General features: G+C 32.9%; 2 protein-coding genes across 3 annotated transcripts; one reads left to right on the top strand and one right to left on the bottom strand.

Annotated features, from left to right (window-relative positions):
- Positions 1-934: 934 nt before the first annotated feature.
- Positions 935-2,534, top strand: LOC143067983 (protein farnesyltransferase subunit beta-like). The gene has a single exon (XM_076241684.1). The coding sequence runs from the start codon at positions 982-984 to the stop codon at positions 2,212-2,214; it is 1,233 nt and encodes a 410-aa protein (XP_076097799.1). The 5' UTR covers positions 935-981; the 3' UTR covers positions 2,215-2,534.
- Positions 2,535-6,292: 3,758 nt separating this feature from the next.
- Positions 6,293-14,177, bottom strand: LOC143066423 (uncharacterized). Of its 2 annotated transcripts, XM_076239352.1 has the most exons (6): positions 14,046-14,177; positions 13,181-13,396; positions 12,513-12,566; positions 8,238-8,309; positions 7,938-8,063; positions 6,293-6,601 (listed from the first exon to the last, which is right to left on the bottom strand). In XM_076239352.1, exons 1-6 carry the CDS (start codon positions 14,092-14,094, stop codon positions 6,438-6,440), a joined length of 681 nt encoding a protein of 226 aa, XP_076095467.1. In that variant the 5' UTR covers positions 14,095-14,177; the 3' UTR covers positions 6,293-6,437. The 2 variants fall into 2 exon arrangements, with proteins under 2 accessions (XP_076095467.1, XP_076095468.1); XM_076239353.1 differs by lacking the exon at positions 8,238-8,309.
- Positions 14,178-16,146: the final 1,969 nt, after the last annotated feature.

The following is a 16,146-nucleotide window of genomic DNA, read 5'->3' as shown; positions in this document are numbered from 1 at the left end:
CATGATTGTGAGGAAAATCACATTATATGAAATTGTGACGTATTGTAATTTTACAACACGGGAGAACCAGCGGTAGACTAGATTTGAATAAATAAGAAATACACAGGTTGTACTTTCAATGTTCTATTGTTGAATCCAAACTTAATAAAAAAATAATACATAAAACAAAGTTAGATATGGAAGTCCATAAAACAATAACAACGACACAGCCCGCTGGAAAGTCCTTAAATGTAGTCGATACGGGGTTCGTATTCTATCGTTCGGAAATCTTCAGTCACGCACTATATTTTCTCAATGTCTCTTTTTATATATGTTGAATTGCTTGAATAAATTGACACTAATTCATATAAATTTGACAAACTTGGTCTATTCACAAGTACTAATTTAGCTTAATCCGTTATCTCATCTTTAAGTGTTTTTTGACTAATTATACCTCAAGCAGATTACGACATATGGATTTGAGAAAGATTGTAATAACATAAAACATTCTTGAAAAATATATGAAATAAAGTCACAGAAATTTACACCATATGATACCGCATTAAAAGGCGACGATATAGTCACGAAGCCCGAGTCCGTACTTGATTCATCGGTGCTTGAAGACAGGATTCTGTTATGAGCCCCCTTATTATCATAAATATTATATTTTTCAATATATAATCACTTATTTGTACCATACATATACGATATATAGGCTAATTAATATACTATATTTTGACTAAATATGAATGTTTACAATCAACGTGAATCTCGACGCTCTATAGATTATTTGAACTTTTTTTTTATTGGTTTAATCTATAATGTAAACGTTTTTAATGTTTAACGTTTTGCTCCTCTGAAATGTAAGAAATCATCAACCTATTTATTTATTTATCATAGGGTACGAGTTTGGAAAGGTACGAGTTGTTTTACATCCGTCCTAATAAATGACTGGTTTCCGGTTAGGGTATTCGTTACCAGTAATCTCTTCAAAGTCCAAGCATGGATCAGTCTTTTAGATGCGTTTCGATAGATTCTGAAAAATTCAATGACAATAGCATTACCACCGACACTTCGGAAGAACAAAGTTCCGTAGAAGAATCCATTTCACAATTTTACAAGAATTTCAAATCACGAATAAGTTCCAAGGAAGAAATAGAACCAGCTGCTAACAGTCTCCCAAAATTAAACAGAGATCTCCATTTATCATACTTAAAGAAAGGTTTACGAAGTCTCTCCGAGTCATACGAATGTTTGGATGCCAGCAGACCTTGGCTTTGTTATTGGATAGTACATAGTCTTGAGCTGTTGGACTATCCCCTGTCTGATGATGTTATTGCTCAGGTTGCTGTGTTTTTATCCAAGTGTCAGTGTGATACAGGTGGCTTTGCTGGAGGTCCTGGTCAGTCTGCACACTTAGCACCTACTTATGCAGCCATAAATGCCCTGTGTATTCTAGGAACGGAGGAGGCATATAAGGTTATAAATAGAAATACCCTCAAATCATTCCTTATGAAAATGCGTACTGCTGAAGGTGCATTTAAAATGCATGAAGGTGGAGAAGTTGATATACGAGGAGCTTACTGTGCAGCAAGTGTTGCAAAACTAACGAACATTATAACTGAAGAAATGTTTGATGGAACTCCTGAATGGATTGTACGTTGTCAAACTTATGAAGGAGGATTTGGTGGGTGTCCAGGTATGGAAGCTCATGGAGGATATTCATTTTGTGGTCTAGCAGCTCTAACCTTATTAGGCCACACAAAACTTTGTGATATTGATAGAGTGCTTAGATGGACCGCTAATCGTCAAATGAGATATGAAGGTGGATTCCAAGGAAGAACCAATAAACTTGTTGATGGTTGTTATTCATTTTGGCAAGGAGGAGCATTTCCTTTGATGCACATGATTCTATCCTTATCAGAAAATAAGTCTCTCAGTGCAGAAAATTGGTTGTGCCATCAAAAAGCTTTGCAAGAGTATATTTTGATATGTTGTCAGCATCCAGGAGGTGGATTGATCGACAAACCAGGCAAGAACAGAGACTTTTATCATACATGCTATTGCCTGAGTGGTCTGTCAGTAGCACAACATTTCGCAGGAGGAAAGCTTGGCCATCTGACTGTTGTTGGACATGAAGAGAACCAGTTGCGACCTACACATCCTGTGTTTAACATTTGTGTAGAAGCTGTAGTTCATTCTAGTTTGTATTTTAGCAAACTTCCGAAAGTTTGAATTCACTAGACATAACAAGTAGTACTTAGCTTCATTATGTTCACACCTAACATATAGTGCTTTAATAGCTTCATTCTGTTCATGATACATGTACATGATGTAATGTATATTTAAAATATATATGCCTTTACTACACAAATTACTCTATGTTTATAAATGTTACTAAATAAAAGTACTCAGACAATAGGACCAGCTCAGTGACCAAATTATTAACATTTTGCAAATCACTGATTAAATGCTTCATATGTTCAAAATCTATATGATCCTATATGTATTGTGAAGTTTTTGTTGTAATATGCATAATAAATGTAGTTTTATAAGTCGCATTAGATTTCTTTAACAGTATACATACATGTTCAATACTATATTGTACTACAATATATGTCACAGAGGCGGATTTAGGGGGGGGGGGGGTGGCAGGGGCCCAGGCCCCCCTTTTTGGGAAAAACATTTGGTTGCTTATATAGGGAATCATTGAAGCGTGACTGGAGCGGGCCCCCTCTTAGGTCAGTCAATGGGCCCCCACTTATGAAAATTTCTGGATCCTCCACTGTGTCATATCATGAAGTGAAAAAGTCTTTTTTTAATACAAATTAACTTATAAGTCATGTAAGTATAACATGTAAATGTACACATTAAGTTTATCTCAAAATTTAAAAAGTTATCCAACCAAATGACAATGCCAGAGTACTGGTGGACTAAGAAATAAAGTTGTATATTACCTTTTCTATCATTGGCTTACAGGGGAATTATCACAATATAAAAGTTCCTTCTTAATGTTTTCAAAAATATTTTTACTTCCTTGTTGATGAACAAAAGCTTATTAGTCATTTGACTGGTCCAGCATATTAATGCTTGTGAGAGAGTACTTTTTAGCTCACCTGGCCCAAAGGGCCAAGTGAGCTTTTCTCATCACTTGTCGTCTGTCATCTTTAAAGTCATAAGAAACCTCAAATCAAAAAAAATAATGCATAATTATGTTTTTTTATAACTCAATGGATAGTTTTCATTAAAAAACTTGTGTACATATTCTTTTTTCTGAAGAAAATTCTTTAAATTATTCATATTTAAATGAAGTTTACTTTATTTTAATTGCTTCCAGGAAGCAATTCCCCTGACATATTTTCCGTATGCAAAGTGACCTCAGTGTGAACCATCTTGTAAAAATCCGATGATCACAATACGCATGGATGTCCTTAAAATAAGCTATTATCTGAATTTACATGTTAAACACTTACTCAATTTCCATGCTTTTTTGTTGATTTTTTTGTTGATTGTTGACAAACAGGTGACAATCGTTAAACTTCGGCTTCAAAACACGAACTTTAATTACCTGCCATATTTTCACAACAACACTGACCGATTGAAAAAAAAATTGACGATTATACGAAATTTACACGAGAAAAAATTTAAATTTGTGCTCAGAAGACTGAGTTAATGATGTTTATATGCATTGGTTCAAGAATTGGAAGAACATTATTTTTCACCGGTCACTCATTTCTTATGACTTTAACTTTTACAAAATCTTCTCCTCTGAAACTACTGGGCCAAATTAAAGCAAACTTGGCCACAATCCTCATTGGGGTATCTAGTTTAAAAAATGTGTCCGGTGACCCGGCCAACCAACCAAGATGGCCACCATGGCTAAAAATAGAACATAGGGGTAAAATGTAGATTTTGGCTTATATCTCTGAAACCAAAGCATTTAGAGCAAATCTGACATGGGGGGTAAAATTGTTTATCAGGTCAAGATCTATCTGCCCTGAAATTTTCAGATGGATTGGAGAATCGTTGTTGGGTTGCTGTTCCTAAATTGGTAATTGAAAGGAAATTTTGCCGTTTTTGGTTATTATCTTGAATATTATTATAGATAAAGATAAACTGTAAACAGCAATAATGTTCAGCAAAGTAAGATCTACAAATTAGTCAACAATACCAAAATTGTCAGTTGACCCCTTAAGGAATTATTGCCCTTTATAGTCAATTTTTAACAATTTTTTGTAAATTTTTGTTATCTTTTACAAAAATCTTCTTCTCTGAAACTACTAGGACAAATTTAACCAAACTTGTCGACAATCATCATTAGGGTATCTAGTTTAGTAAATGTGTTCGATGACCCTGCTTAGTGCTAGTGAACCAAGATGGCCGACATGGCTAAAAATAGTACATAGGGTAAAATGCAGTTTTTGGCTCATATCTCTGAAACCAAAGCATTTAGAGCAAATCTGCTGTGATGAAAAATTTTCATTAGGTCAATATCTAACTGCTCTGAAATTTTCAGACCAATCGGGCAACTTGTTGTTAGGTTGCTGCCCCTGAATTGGTAATTTTAAGAAAATTTTGCAGCTTTTGGTTATTATCTTGAATATTATTATAGCTAGAGATAAACTGTAAACAGAAATAATGTAAAGGAAAGTAAGAGCTACAAATAAGTCTCATGATCAAAGTGGTCAATTGACCCCTTAAGGAGTTATTACCCTTTATAGTCAAATTTTTAACAATTTTCAGAAATTTTGTAAATTTTTGTAAATTTTTACAAAAAAATTTCCACTGTCACTTCTGGGCCAAGTTCATTATAGGTGGAGACAATTGTAAGCAGCAAGATTAATCAGTAAAGTAAGATCTACAAATGCATCACCAACACCAAAACACAATTTTGTCATGAATCCTTCTGTGTCCTTTGCTTAGTATGCACATAGACCTAGGTGAGCGTAAATGACCTCTAGTTCTTAAACTCTATCAAGGTTTATATCTCATACACTACAATTATGTGACCATATATCAGTATTATGCTTCCTGAAAGTAAATGGAGCATATACAGTGTACATGTACTAAGTTTTTGCTTTGTAATAAATTTCTATTGAATTTGAGGTCTACATGTCAAAGGTCACTGTACAACAACATTTCTCTCCATTTTTAAAAGTAACACTGTTACAAAAAATAAAAATAAAAATGGTTTAATGATGGTGACCTGAGCTACCCTTGCTTGAATTGAACAGATCGTGCATATCAGCCGGTCAAAGTTCAAGGTCACATTGAAGAGTTTCCATTGCTGAACTTTGAAACTCACACCAATGGAAGGTATAGGAAAATATTTCTTTTTATCCTGGGTTAACAGGTCTTTGTTTGGATTGATGCTTCATTGTTCTTTTATTGTTTGGAATGGAACTTGAACAGATGGATAATTCAACATTTCATCATGTTGTATTATTTATAGATCCTATTTTCTAATTTTAATTGGAACCAAACTTTGCCACTTTCATCATGCACTTACTAAAAAAAATATGTTTCCGATGATCAAGTCTACCAAGCAACACACCTGACAGGTAATATAGAACATATTGGAAAAATGCTAATTTTGTCCATTATATTGAAAAAAGTTATAGAGATTTCTGACGGAGACAGAAATGATCCAATATTGAGTCCATTGTCCATCTTCACAAAAACAGAGAATACTATCTAGCAGCAGTGTATACTATTTGCTTAAAGCATTATACTTCAGAAGTTGAAGACCAGGAAGCTTAATGTGTTGCAATTGTATGCAGATATCATACCTTATGTTAGGAAGTTTCCATAATGGTTTACATCCATTGTCACTGACCTCATTATCATAGTTCAACAACTGCTTCAAAAACATTATTTTTTGTTGTGTGAATTTCTCTCTTATAATGATGAGTAATAGGATAACAATATTTGGTATATGAGTACCTTGCAACATCTACATGTCCACCAGACAGGGTAAACCTGACCTCGACCTCATTTCATAGATCAGTGATTAAGGTTTAAGTTTTGTGATTAGGTACATTTCTCGGATACTGTAAGGGCATTAGGTCAATTTTTTTGGGTGTGTGGAATGCATGTAAGGAGTGTCAATCTCGAAAGTTTAATCTGAACTTCACCTCATTTTCATGATTCATTTTTCGATGCTAAGTGTTTGTGTTTTGGCCTTGATTTTCAAATACTATAAGTAATGGGTCAATTATATCGGGTGTATGGGAGGTCAGAGGATTGTAAGAAGGCGAAAATAACAGTCTGGCAGATATCTTCTGACCTTGACCTCATTTTCATTATTCATAGGTCAATGTTTCATTAGTTTATTAACTTTTCGTTTAGTAATTAATACATATTTCAAAACTCCTGTGACTGCTGTAAAAAATGATTTCTTCAACAAGAGTTTTCGATAAACACATTGCCCATACGAAAGAGCTATCTTAACAGAAATTTTAATATACACGAAGTAAAATTGTCTGTATGAATCTTTGCAATCTCGGGATATCGATAATAAGAATGCTACCGAAAACTACTGTCAAGATGATGACCCCGAACACTCCAATAGTAGCAGACGACATCCGATGATCAGACATACTAGTCTTCGTTCTTTTGTAACCTGAAATAATAAAACAGTGATGTGAAATCAGAATCTTCAGAAGAGAGCATTTATAGTCTATCGCAATTATTTTTTTGATGGAGTTTATTTGCCCAAAAGCTCATGCCTAACATTAAAATACAATGCAGTTGTATGCCCCGCCTACGAAAGTAGAGGGTCGTTATGGTTACTGATGTGTGCGTCCGTAGTCCGTCCGTCTCGTATCATGTCAAACTTTTGGTTTAGTCTAGTTTGTTGTCACATCAACTTGATTCTTAGTTTACAATGAAGGGAAATGTTTGTTATAAACTATAGAGTATTTCAAATTAGTGTTTTTGGCAGAATTTCACTGTTCTATAGTCATGCAAATGTGAAAGTACGAGCGAGGTATGTTGTCCTATGGACACATATTCTTGTCATATTTAAATTAGTTTGGATACCGAGGACATGTGAACCTATCACCACAAGGGGATCCGTGAGTGTGTTGAAAGTTTTATTGTTTTGAATCACTTTCTTTTTTATTATTTCAACATCATGAACAAATCATCCCGCATCTTTACTTTAAAGAAATCGAGATTCTCGTCTGGTTCTCATTATCCGCAACGAAATTTTACAAATATTAAGATTTCTGAAATTACCAGTGCAATGTCTTTTAAAGATAATGAACATCGTCATGTTGGGTGTTTTCTGAAATTGTATTTGCAACTTTGTTTTATATTGCAGCTCACTGAAACTCATCTTTTGGTTGTTTTTTTAATTTATTCTTTCAGTCCATGGAAGTATGCCATGTTCAATTATATTTAGATTGGTCAAATATATATTTTGTATAATATCTATTGTATTCATTTTGTTTATTTTCTTTGGTTACATCTTCTGACATCAGACTCGGACTTCTCTTGAACTGAATTTTAATGTACGTATTGTTATGCGTTTACTTTTCTACATTGGTTAGAGGTATAGGGGGAGGGTTGAGATCTCACAAACATGTTTAACCCCGCCGCATTTTTGCGCCTGTCCCAAGTCAGGAGCCTCTGGCCTTTGTTAGTCTTGTATTATTTTAATTTTAGTTTCTTGTGTACAATTTGGAAATTAGTATGGCGTTCATTATCACTGAACTAGTATATATTTGTTTAGGGGCCAGCTGAAGGACGCCTCCGGGTGCGGGAATTTCTCGCTACATTGAAGACCTGTTGGTGACCTTCTGCTGTTGTTTTTTATTTGGTCGGGTTGTTGTCTCTTTGACACATTCCCCATTTCCATTCTCAATTTTATTAATGGTTTTATTTTCTCAGGGTTTTTTTCTAACTTGATTATGTGCGTTATAACCATATTATATGATTATTTGAATCAAACTTACGGCTTGTTTGGTGTTTGGGTATGGTTAAGTTTTCTCTCAGTTCTTCAAGCCTTTCTGTCAACTCTCTAGAATTGATCTGGAGATATGGAACATTTCTATCTTCACACTTGCATGAACATGACATGTCTACAAAAACATGTTTGACCAGTTATCATGGTTATATATATGATTTCTAGTTTCGAGTCGTTAAAAAATCCCAAATAAGCATATTTCATATTTATTTAAAATCCACATATCCAAAAGCCTAAAGTGTTTGGTATCTCATTATTAGGCCTCGTAACTATAGAAAAATGTACTAACCTGTAAGTTGTCTATTGTTTGTGATATTCTCTCTTCTGTTGTTTTTTGTGCAGTTACACGAACATTTGAAATCTGTAAAGTCAATTGTATGATAAAATTGAGAAAGGAAATGGGGAATGGGTCAAAGCGACAACAACCCGACCATAGAGCAGACAACAGCCGAAGGCCACCAATGGGTCTTCCATGTAGCGAGAAACTCCCGCACCCGGAGGCGGTCTTCAGCTGGCCCCTTAAAAATATATATACTAGTACAGTGATAATTGACGTCATACTAAACTCCGAATTATACACAAGAAACAAAAATTAAAAATCATACAAGACTAACAAAGGCCAGAGGCTCCTGACTTGGGACAGGCGCAAAATTGCGGCGGAGTTATTATAAAACATGTTTATAAGATCTGAACCCTCCCCCTATACATCTATCCAATGTAGAAAAGTAAATGCATAACAATACGCACATTAAAATTCAGTTCAAGAGAAGTCCGAGTCCGATGTAAGAAGATATAACAAAAGAAAATAAATAAAATGACAATAATACATACATAACAACAGACTACTAGAAGTTAACTGACATGCCAGCTCCAGACCTCAATTAAACTGATTGAAAGATTATGTCTTCATCATATGAATATCAGGCACAATCCCTCCCATTAGGGGTTTAGTATCATACTATCATAAAATATATGAGAAGAACATAACCCGTGTCATGCCAACAACTGGTGTTTTTTGTTTTTGTTTTTTTAAATGTGTTTAGTTCCGATGCAAAGACCCTATAAGTGAATCAATATTAAAGCCAAAATATGCAATCTTTAATGATCTGACAACATTATCGTAACTATATCCCTTCTTAATAAGTCTGTTTAAAGGTTTTGTAAGCTTTTGAGGTGAATACTGACATTTTTGTGCTTTGTAAAGAATATTAACATAAAAAGATTGGATGTGAAATACCTGAACGTATAAGATGTCTGCATGTTGAGTTGTTGATATAAGTTATGTAACTCATGTGTCGTTTATTATTAAAATGATTGTTTTAGTTCGAAACAGAAATGACCAATACATCGTATTTTGTGACATACAAAGGAAAGATGATTTGATGCTGAGGTAATTTTATACAAAATAACCCTCAAAGATAAGTCATTTCATTCATTCAACATAATTATATATGAAAAGAGTATATTCATGGAAAAAAAACTCTTTTAGACCGTTGGTTTTCCTGTTTAAATTGTTTTACACCAGTCATTTCAGAGTCTTTATAACTTGCTGTTCGGTGTGAGCCAATGGCTCCTTGTTGATGGCCGTACTTTTACCCAAAATTGTTTAACTTTTTACACACTGAGAGTTGTCTTATTGGCACTCATATCACATCTTCTTATTTCTATATAATGTACTAAGATATTAACTCACAAACAAGCAAACTCTTCATTTGAAAATACCGTCCGATGAACCCGGGACATTTACTGACACACTAATAAAAAAGTAATGGTTCTAAGACTAGATTATCCAGTCTATGGAAGAAGGGAATCGATAAAAACGTTTCTTATATCACATAGCGATATTGTCTAATATCAATTGTAAATATGCAGACATTTCATGCGGAAAATGTTGTTTTCAGCAACGAAAAATTAAGAAAATACGAACTTTAAAACTTATTGTCCATATATAAACAACAATTGAGTCTAAATATGTATTCAGAAATTAGTTAAAAGCAAAAGTCTATGTCCGTGTAAAATTTGATGTGCTGTATTTTTCTTATATATACATAAATAAACAAATGCTATTAATTCTAATATCAATGCGATACTTTTAAAATATCATAGCAGTGTTTTTGTTATATCAATATTAGTACTTATTAGTATTAATATTAGACTGCTGTACCCATTTTTTGACAATTTTACCTATTATGTCTGTTTTGTTCACGCATCGTTGTAAATATAACAGAATTTGATGAAGAAACTGTCATACACGTGAGAGGTTTAACGCTATAAAACCAGGTTCAACCCACCATTTTCAAAATTTGAAAATGCCAGTACCAAGTCTAAAATATGACAGTTGTTGTCAATTTGTTTGGTGTGTTTTATCATTTGATTTTACCCTTTCAAATTTCTTAATTGGTTTTAGAAGCAAAACTAATCAAATAAGGGTTTTATAAACAATTTCGTAATAAAATGGCTAAGTATCAAAATTATTGTTTACATATATAACATCTAGCAAATTTTATAATGAACGCATCGAGATAATATATATCCGATATTCTCCCAACGTACGCATGGAAAACTTTCTTTTTTGGTAACAATAAAACTAACTTTTGCCAAAGATGAATCATACTGTCCTCCTTCAGAGTGATTCGACCAAATCTGACCCGGAGTGTACTTTTGAATCTCGTTTTTTTTTTATACAAATTAGACCGTTGGTTTTCCTGTTTGAATGGTTTAGTTTAACACTTGTAATGTTTGAGGTTCTATATAGTGTGGTGTTCGCTGTGAGCCAATGCTCCGTGTTTAAGGCCGTACTTGGATCTATAATGGTTTTTATTAAAAAAATTATTACTTTGATGGAAAGTTGTCTCATTCGAACTCATACACCAACTCATTATATCTATAAATCTTTAAAATTTCCCCTTATAAATAACTGCTTTCCAGTCCTCCAAAAACGTCATTTGGGTGCTGAATCTTTAAGTTAGTGATTTGGTCCAGTCAAAAAAGGTCAAATTATATTACGTCTGAAGCTGTCAGACTTAACACAGAATTGTCAATATTTTAAGTTAGAGCTGTTAGAAGTTTCTATAATTTTGATATTATTTGTTCCACCAGTAGTACACTACACTGTAAAAATCTTTTTGAGATAGAGCATGTGGGACTTTTTTTAATTTTAATTTATTGTTTGAAAGAAATGCACTACGAAATAACTGTGTTCTCGGGCCTAAAGGAAGAAGTTTATTTGCAAGGCCTCTCAAAATTTAATAAAATTGAAAATGGAAAAATAGTACTAGAGTACTGAACACCGGATGACCGTTAGTTCTCGCGGATGGTCACAAGCACTTGTCTTAGAAAATAACCATATATTACCTGAAAGTGAGGTTACTGTACCGAGATATATTTTTTTCTGAGACAAGTTCGAGTGTAAATGGTGAATAAATGACAGGCAATTCAACCTCGTCGTAATAACTATTACATTGTATAGTGATATAAATCAGAATACTCTGGTTTGTTGTTATATATTAATTTATATAATATAACATTTTCGAAATAATAAGTTCATGTAAGCGTTAAATTTGTAACAGGTACTAAATTTTAGTGATATTGATCCTCAAACATTAAACCGGACATGAACTAAGTTTGTGAATTATGTTTCCGGTTTTCTTAACATACATTGCGACGTGTTATCGTATTCATTTTATATTAGAAAACTATAGCAGTTATATTAGAAAAGTATCGCATTCATAGATTTTTTATATTAAAAACACATCGCTTTTATATAAGACAAACATCGCATTGATATAATAAAATATAGCATTTATATTTGACTTATATGTGATTTTTGCTTAACAAACAATTGAATTCATCACAATTGCATTCCACTGGATTTGCTACATGATATTTATTGAATGTGCACACCTACAAATGATAAATCGTGCATTTATGTTTCATTTATTCAACAATTCAATTTTCTTGTATAAATACACCTTGCCTGTTATTATACAAAATAATTCATGGAAATTATACACAGACGTATGTCGTGTTAAATGTCACCCTGTTTTTAAAAAAGAGTCATTACTTTATACCGAGAAATCTGCCTTTCTTCGTAGAAATGCTAACATTCGTCTGAAATTTCCCACAATGCAACTCGTTGATATGAGACAATATCGCTCGTTGATATGAGACAATATCGCTCGTTGGTATAAGAAACGTTTATATCGATTCGCTTCTTCCATAGACTGTTATCAATCAGTACACATCCAAAATCCAATGGATTGAGTGTAAAGACTTCATAAACAGTCAGAGAAAAACATGACCTTGTACAATGCCAAGATACAGGAGTCGACAGATTGTAGATCGCTAAAGTGCATATGTATATAACAATAATATTTAGTTTGCTTTTAATTTACTGATAACAAAATCAATACGTTTTCTACAGGTACAGTCGAACTCCAAAACCAAATATTTATAGCTAGTAATGAAGAATTTAGTAAAAGTTTTAAGAAATGTGTGGTAACGAAAATCCCTGACTTAATAATTTACCGGTAGTCTGTTCGTCTGAATGCTTTCAAATACTTACTTTTACCAGAGGCTCCAGGGTCATTCATCAACACATCGTACAATACCACTCCGTCTGAAAACAAGTTTTTGACCTTTTTAATTGTTTAAAACCCGTACTAAGTGGTATACAATAAAACATCATAGCACAAGAGTGTATATTGCTAAGTGGGTGTTAAATTCAGCCCATTTATCATGTCCATTACTTTCTATTTTATTACCCGGCCCCACTTCACCATTTCGTGCCTGATGAAGTCAGATATTGAATTGTCATCCCCTGTTTTGATGGTTAACATATTAAATGTTGAAAAAAACAAGCACAGAAATATTCCTCGTTTCCATTCTCTATTCTATTTTGAGAATCGAGCAATAATGATTTTATGGAGACGTTTGTATTTTAATCAAGTTAGTATGTCCTCAATAAATCTTTAATGTCATATACCAATAGTAGAATGCTAGATAAAATATATTTGAAGTTTTATGTTAAAAAATGGTTGGCATCAGCTGTTTGGCATAGAAAAATTATGAGTGTGTTTTTATTTGTGCATGTTTTTCTCCTGAGTTGTTTTAAAATAATTGAAGGGATGCAGCAACACAGAGTTGGAAACAAATAAAAACTGAATATTGCATACAGAACGGTACAATATTTTGCAATTTCTTTGAAACAAATGATAGAAAGAAATTACATACCTTCACAACAGAATTCCAATTGAACGTTTTGTTTACATGAACTTTCTATTTTACATGTTGTTTTGTTATTGCACAATGATTTCCATGCATCAAAATAACTGTTGCAGACTTGGCTTATGTTCTGTGCTTCCATTTTAAGCTTTATCTTTCCATTTGGGCATGATATCTTAGTTGTAGCGTTTGATTTAAGACTTACAAGCGTGTTCTGCATATTCCCTGAAACAAAAGTTGTAATTTTTTTTAAATGAGGTTAATTTTCTCGTTTGAATTGTTTTACATTGTCTTATCGGGGCCTTTTATAGCTGACTATGCGGTATGGGATTTGCTCATTGTTGAAGGCCGTACGGTGACCTATAGTTGATAATGTCTGTGTCATTTTGGTCTCTTGTGGACAGTTGTCTCATTGACAATCATACCACATCTTCTTTTTTATATTAATGGTGAAGTGTGAATGCTACTTCAAATATTGAGACCGCGTATCATTTCTTCCATGATAATGTGCTGGTATTGAATGCGTTTACCGGCTGAAAAAAAATCAAAAAATTTAAATAAATATTTTCTTGTTTGCCCTAAGTACTTAGATCCTACAACTTAGATACATGGACGAGTTTGACATAGGGGTTCAAACGTCCGCTTCCTAATGGCGAACATTTGTTTCTTTGGTAATCATGCAGTCGTTCCACAGATGTATAGTTAATGTCGTATTTGCGTTTATATACTAAATACCTCAACTTTGTTTTAATCCATAGACCATTTTCTCATGTACGTCCTCATAACACAAATATTTATTGCAAACACACTTACTGATTTTCTTATTAAAGGTTATAACTGTTAATTATCCAGAAAAGAATATTTCTACTCTTACCATTATTGATATAAACCAGGAATAACAGAATTGTGTAGAATCCACACATCCTCCTAACTGCACAGTATGTCAATACCCTGTCTTATCTAGATACTTTACAGTTTCCCCAGCAGTATTTAACAACCGTTTGGTTTAACCTCGTATTTTCTTTATTGAAATTGCCTTTATTTAATTAAACCTTATGTAAATGGAAAAACAATAGAACAAATACTTTTCCTAGTAACAGTAAAGATGTGAAGTGTTTGCAGGGCTACAGTCAAAACTATTCTTTTCTAAGTAATAAATATGATGTAAATGGTATTTCAGTTCAAAGTGAAACCAATATAATTGCTTAAGTACTACCATTTGAACTTTGGTGGGTAGTTGCTGCATATCTTATTTGTTTTTTTTTTACTATTGTTTTACACACAAATCAGGTCGTCAGTTTTCTAGTTTCAATTGTGTTAGATTTCATTATTATATTGATGTTTTGGGAGGCGACTTTCGTGATATGGATAGATTTGTCATGTCGTGGCCTTTTATAGTTTGGTATGCGGTATGTTTCGCTAATTGTTGGAGGCCGTGCGGGGACCTATATAATATGTAGTTGCTTACTTTTAAGTCATTTCGTTTCTGGTGGAAAGTTATCTCATTGGCAATGTTAGCAAAACCAAAGTGATGGTTTTTACAAGAGGAAGAATATCCAATAATTTAACATTTTGTATCGAAAATGAAGAAATAGAGACAGTTAAACATTATAAATACCTTGGTGTTATTTTCTCTAGAAATGCATCTTTTTTCGAAACTAGGAAATATTTACGAGACCAAGCAACTAAAGCTATGTATATGGTTATCAAGAAGAGCAGATTGAATCACTTATCGATCGAATGCCAACTAGAATTGTTTGATAAAGCTGTTGTACCCATTCTTCTATACGGGGCTGAAATTTGGGGATACGAAAATTTTGATATACTTGAGCGAGTGCATTTGAAATTCTGTAAGCACATCCTAAAACTTAAAAGCTCGACTCCAAATTTTATGATTTATGGAGAACTTGGGAGATACCCCATTTCTTTATATGCTAAACTACGAATGATCAACTTTTGGTGTCGCCTTCTTGAAAATACGAATGAAGATAAATTATCATGTATATTTTATAAATTATTATACATTAACTATAACAATATGGTATTGGAAATAAATGGATGTTATGTATTAAGAAAATATTTGATGAATGTGGCATGTCATATGTATGGCATTGCCAAGATTATTTTAACAAAAAATGGATAAAATTAAGTATTGAGCAAAAGCTTAAAGACCAATTTCGACAAGAGTGGTGTACAGATTTACATCAATCCTCAAAAAGTTTATGTTATAGAATTTTCAAGACTGAATTTAAATTTGAAAAGTATTTATCGATTTTGCCTTTTAATTTTTCATATACTCTGTGTAAATTTAGATGCGGAAATCATCGTTTGCCAGTGGAGACGGGAAGGTGGCAAACTATCCCGAGATGGGAAAAGTCTTATCATCTCTGCAGCTCAAGAGATATTGGCGATGAATTTCACTACATTTTGTCATGCAATTTTTTTAACATTGAAAGAGAAAAATATTTACCACATTATTGTAAACAAAATTCTAACATTATTAAATTTAAAAATGTATTCTTATCTGAAAATGTTGTAGAACTAGAAAAATTGTGTAGATTTATACGATACATATCATTGAAAGTCTGTCCTCCTGCTTAGAGGAACTGTAATAATATTATCATGTTATTCATTTTCACGCATGCGAAACAAAATATGTGTTATATATGAACTGTTATTTTCTCTGTAGCTATGTACTTTATGAGAAGAAAATCATTCATTAATTCATTCAGATCTTCTTATTTTCATATTGAGTCAGATTAGTACATTGCACAAAAAATATAAAACACAAAATGACAAAATATACAAAGTTTCGATTTAAGAGTCCTTGCAATTGAAAATGAAGAATCTATAAAAGAGAAAATTCTATTGAACCTACTATTTACTAGAAATAAGTTAAACAGTTAAATGGCTGAAATCGTCAGTTAGATTTAGATTAGAAAACTCGTAACTGTTACAGGAGATGACCGGAAAAG

Source organism: Mytilus galloprovincialis, chromosome 3, assembly GCF_965363235.1.
Source record: "Mytilus galloprovincialis chromosome 3, xbMytGall1.hap1.1, whole genome shotgun sequence".
Taxonomy (NCBI): Eukaryota; Metazoa; Mollusca; class Bivalvia; order Mytilida; family Mytilidae; genus Mytilus; species Mytilus galloprovincialis.
Note: the sequence above shows the minus strand (reverse complement) of the source record. Positions and strands in the feature narration are given on the sequence as shown.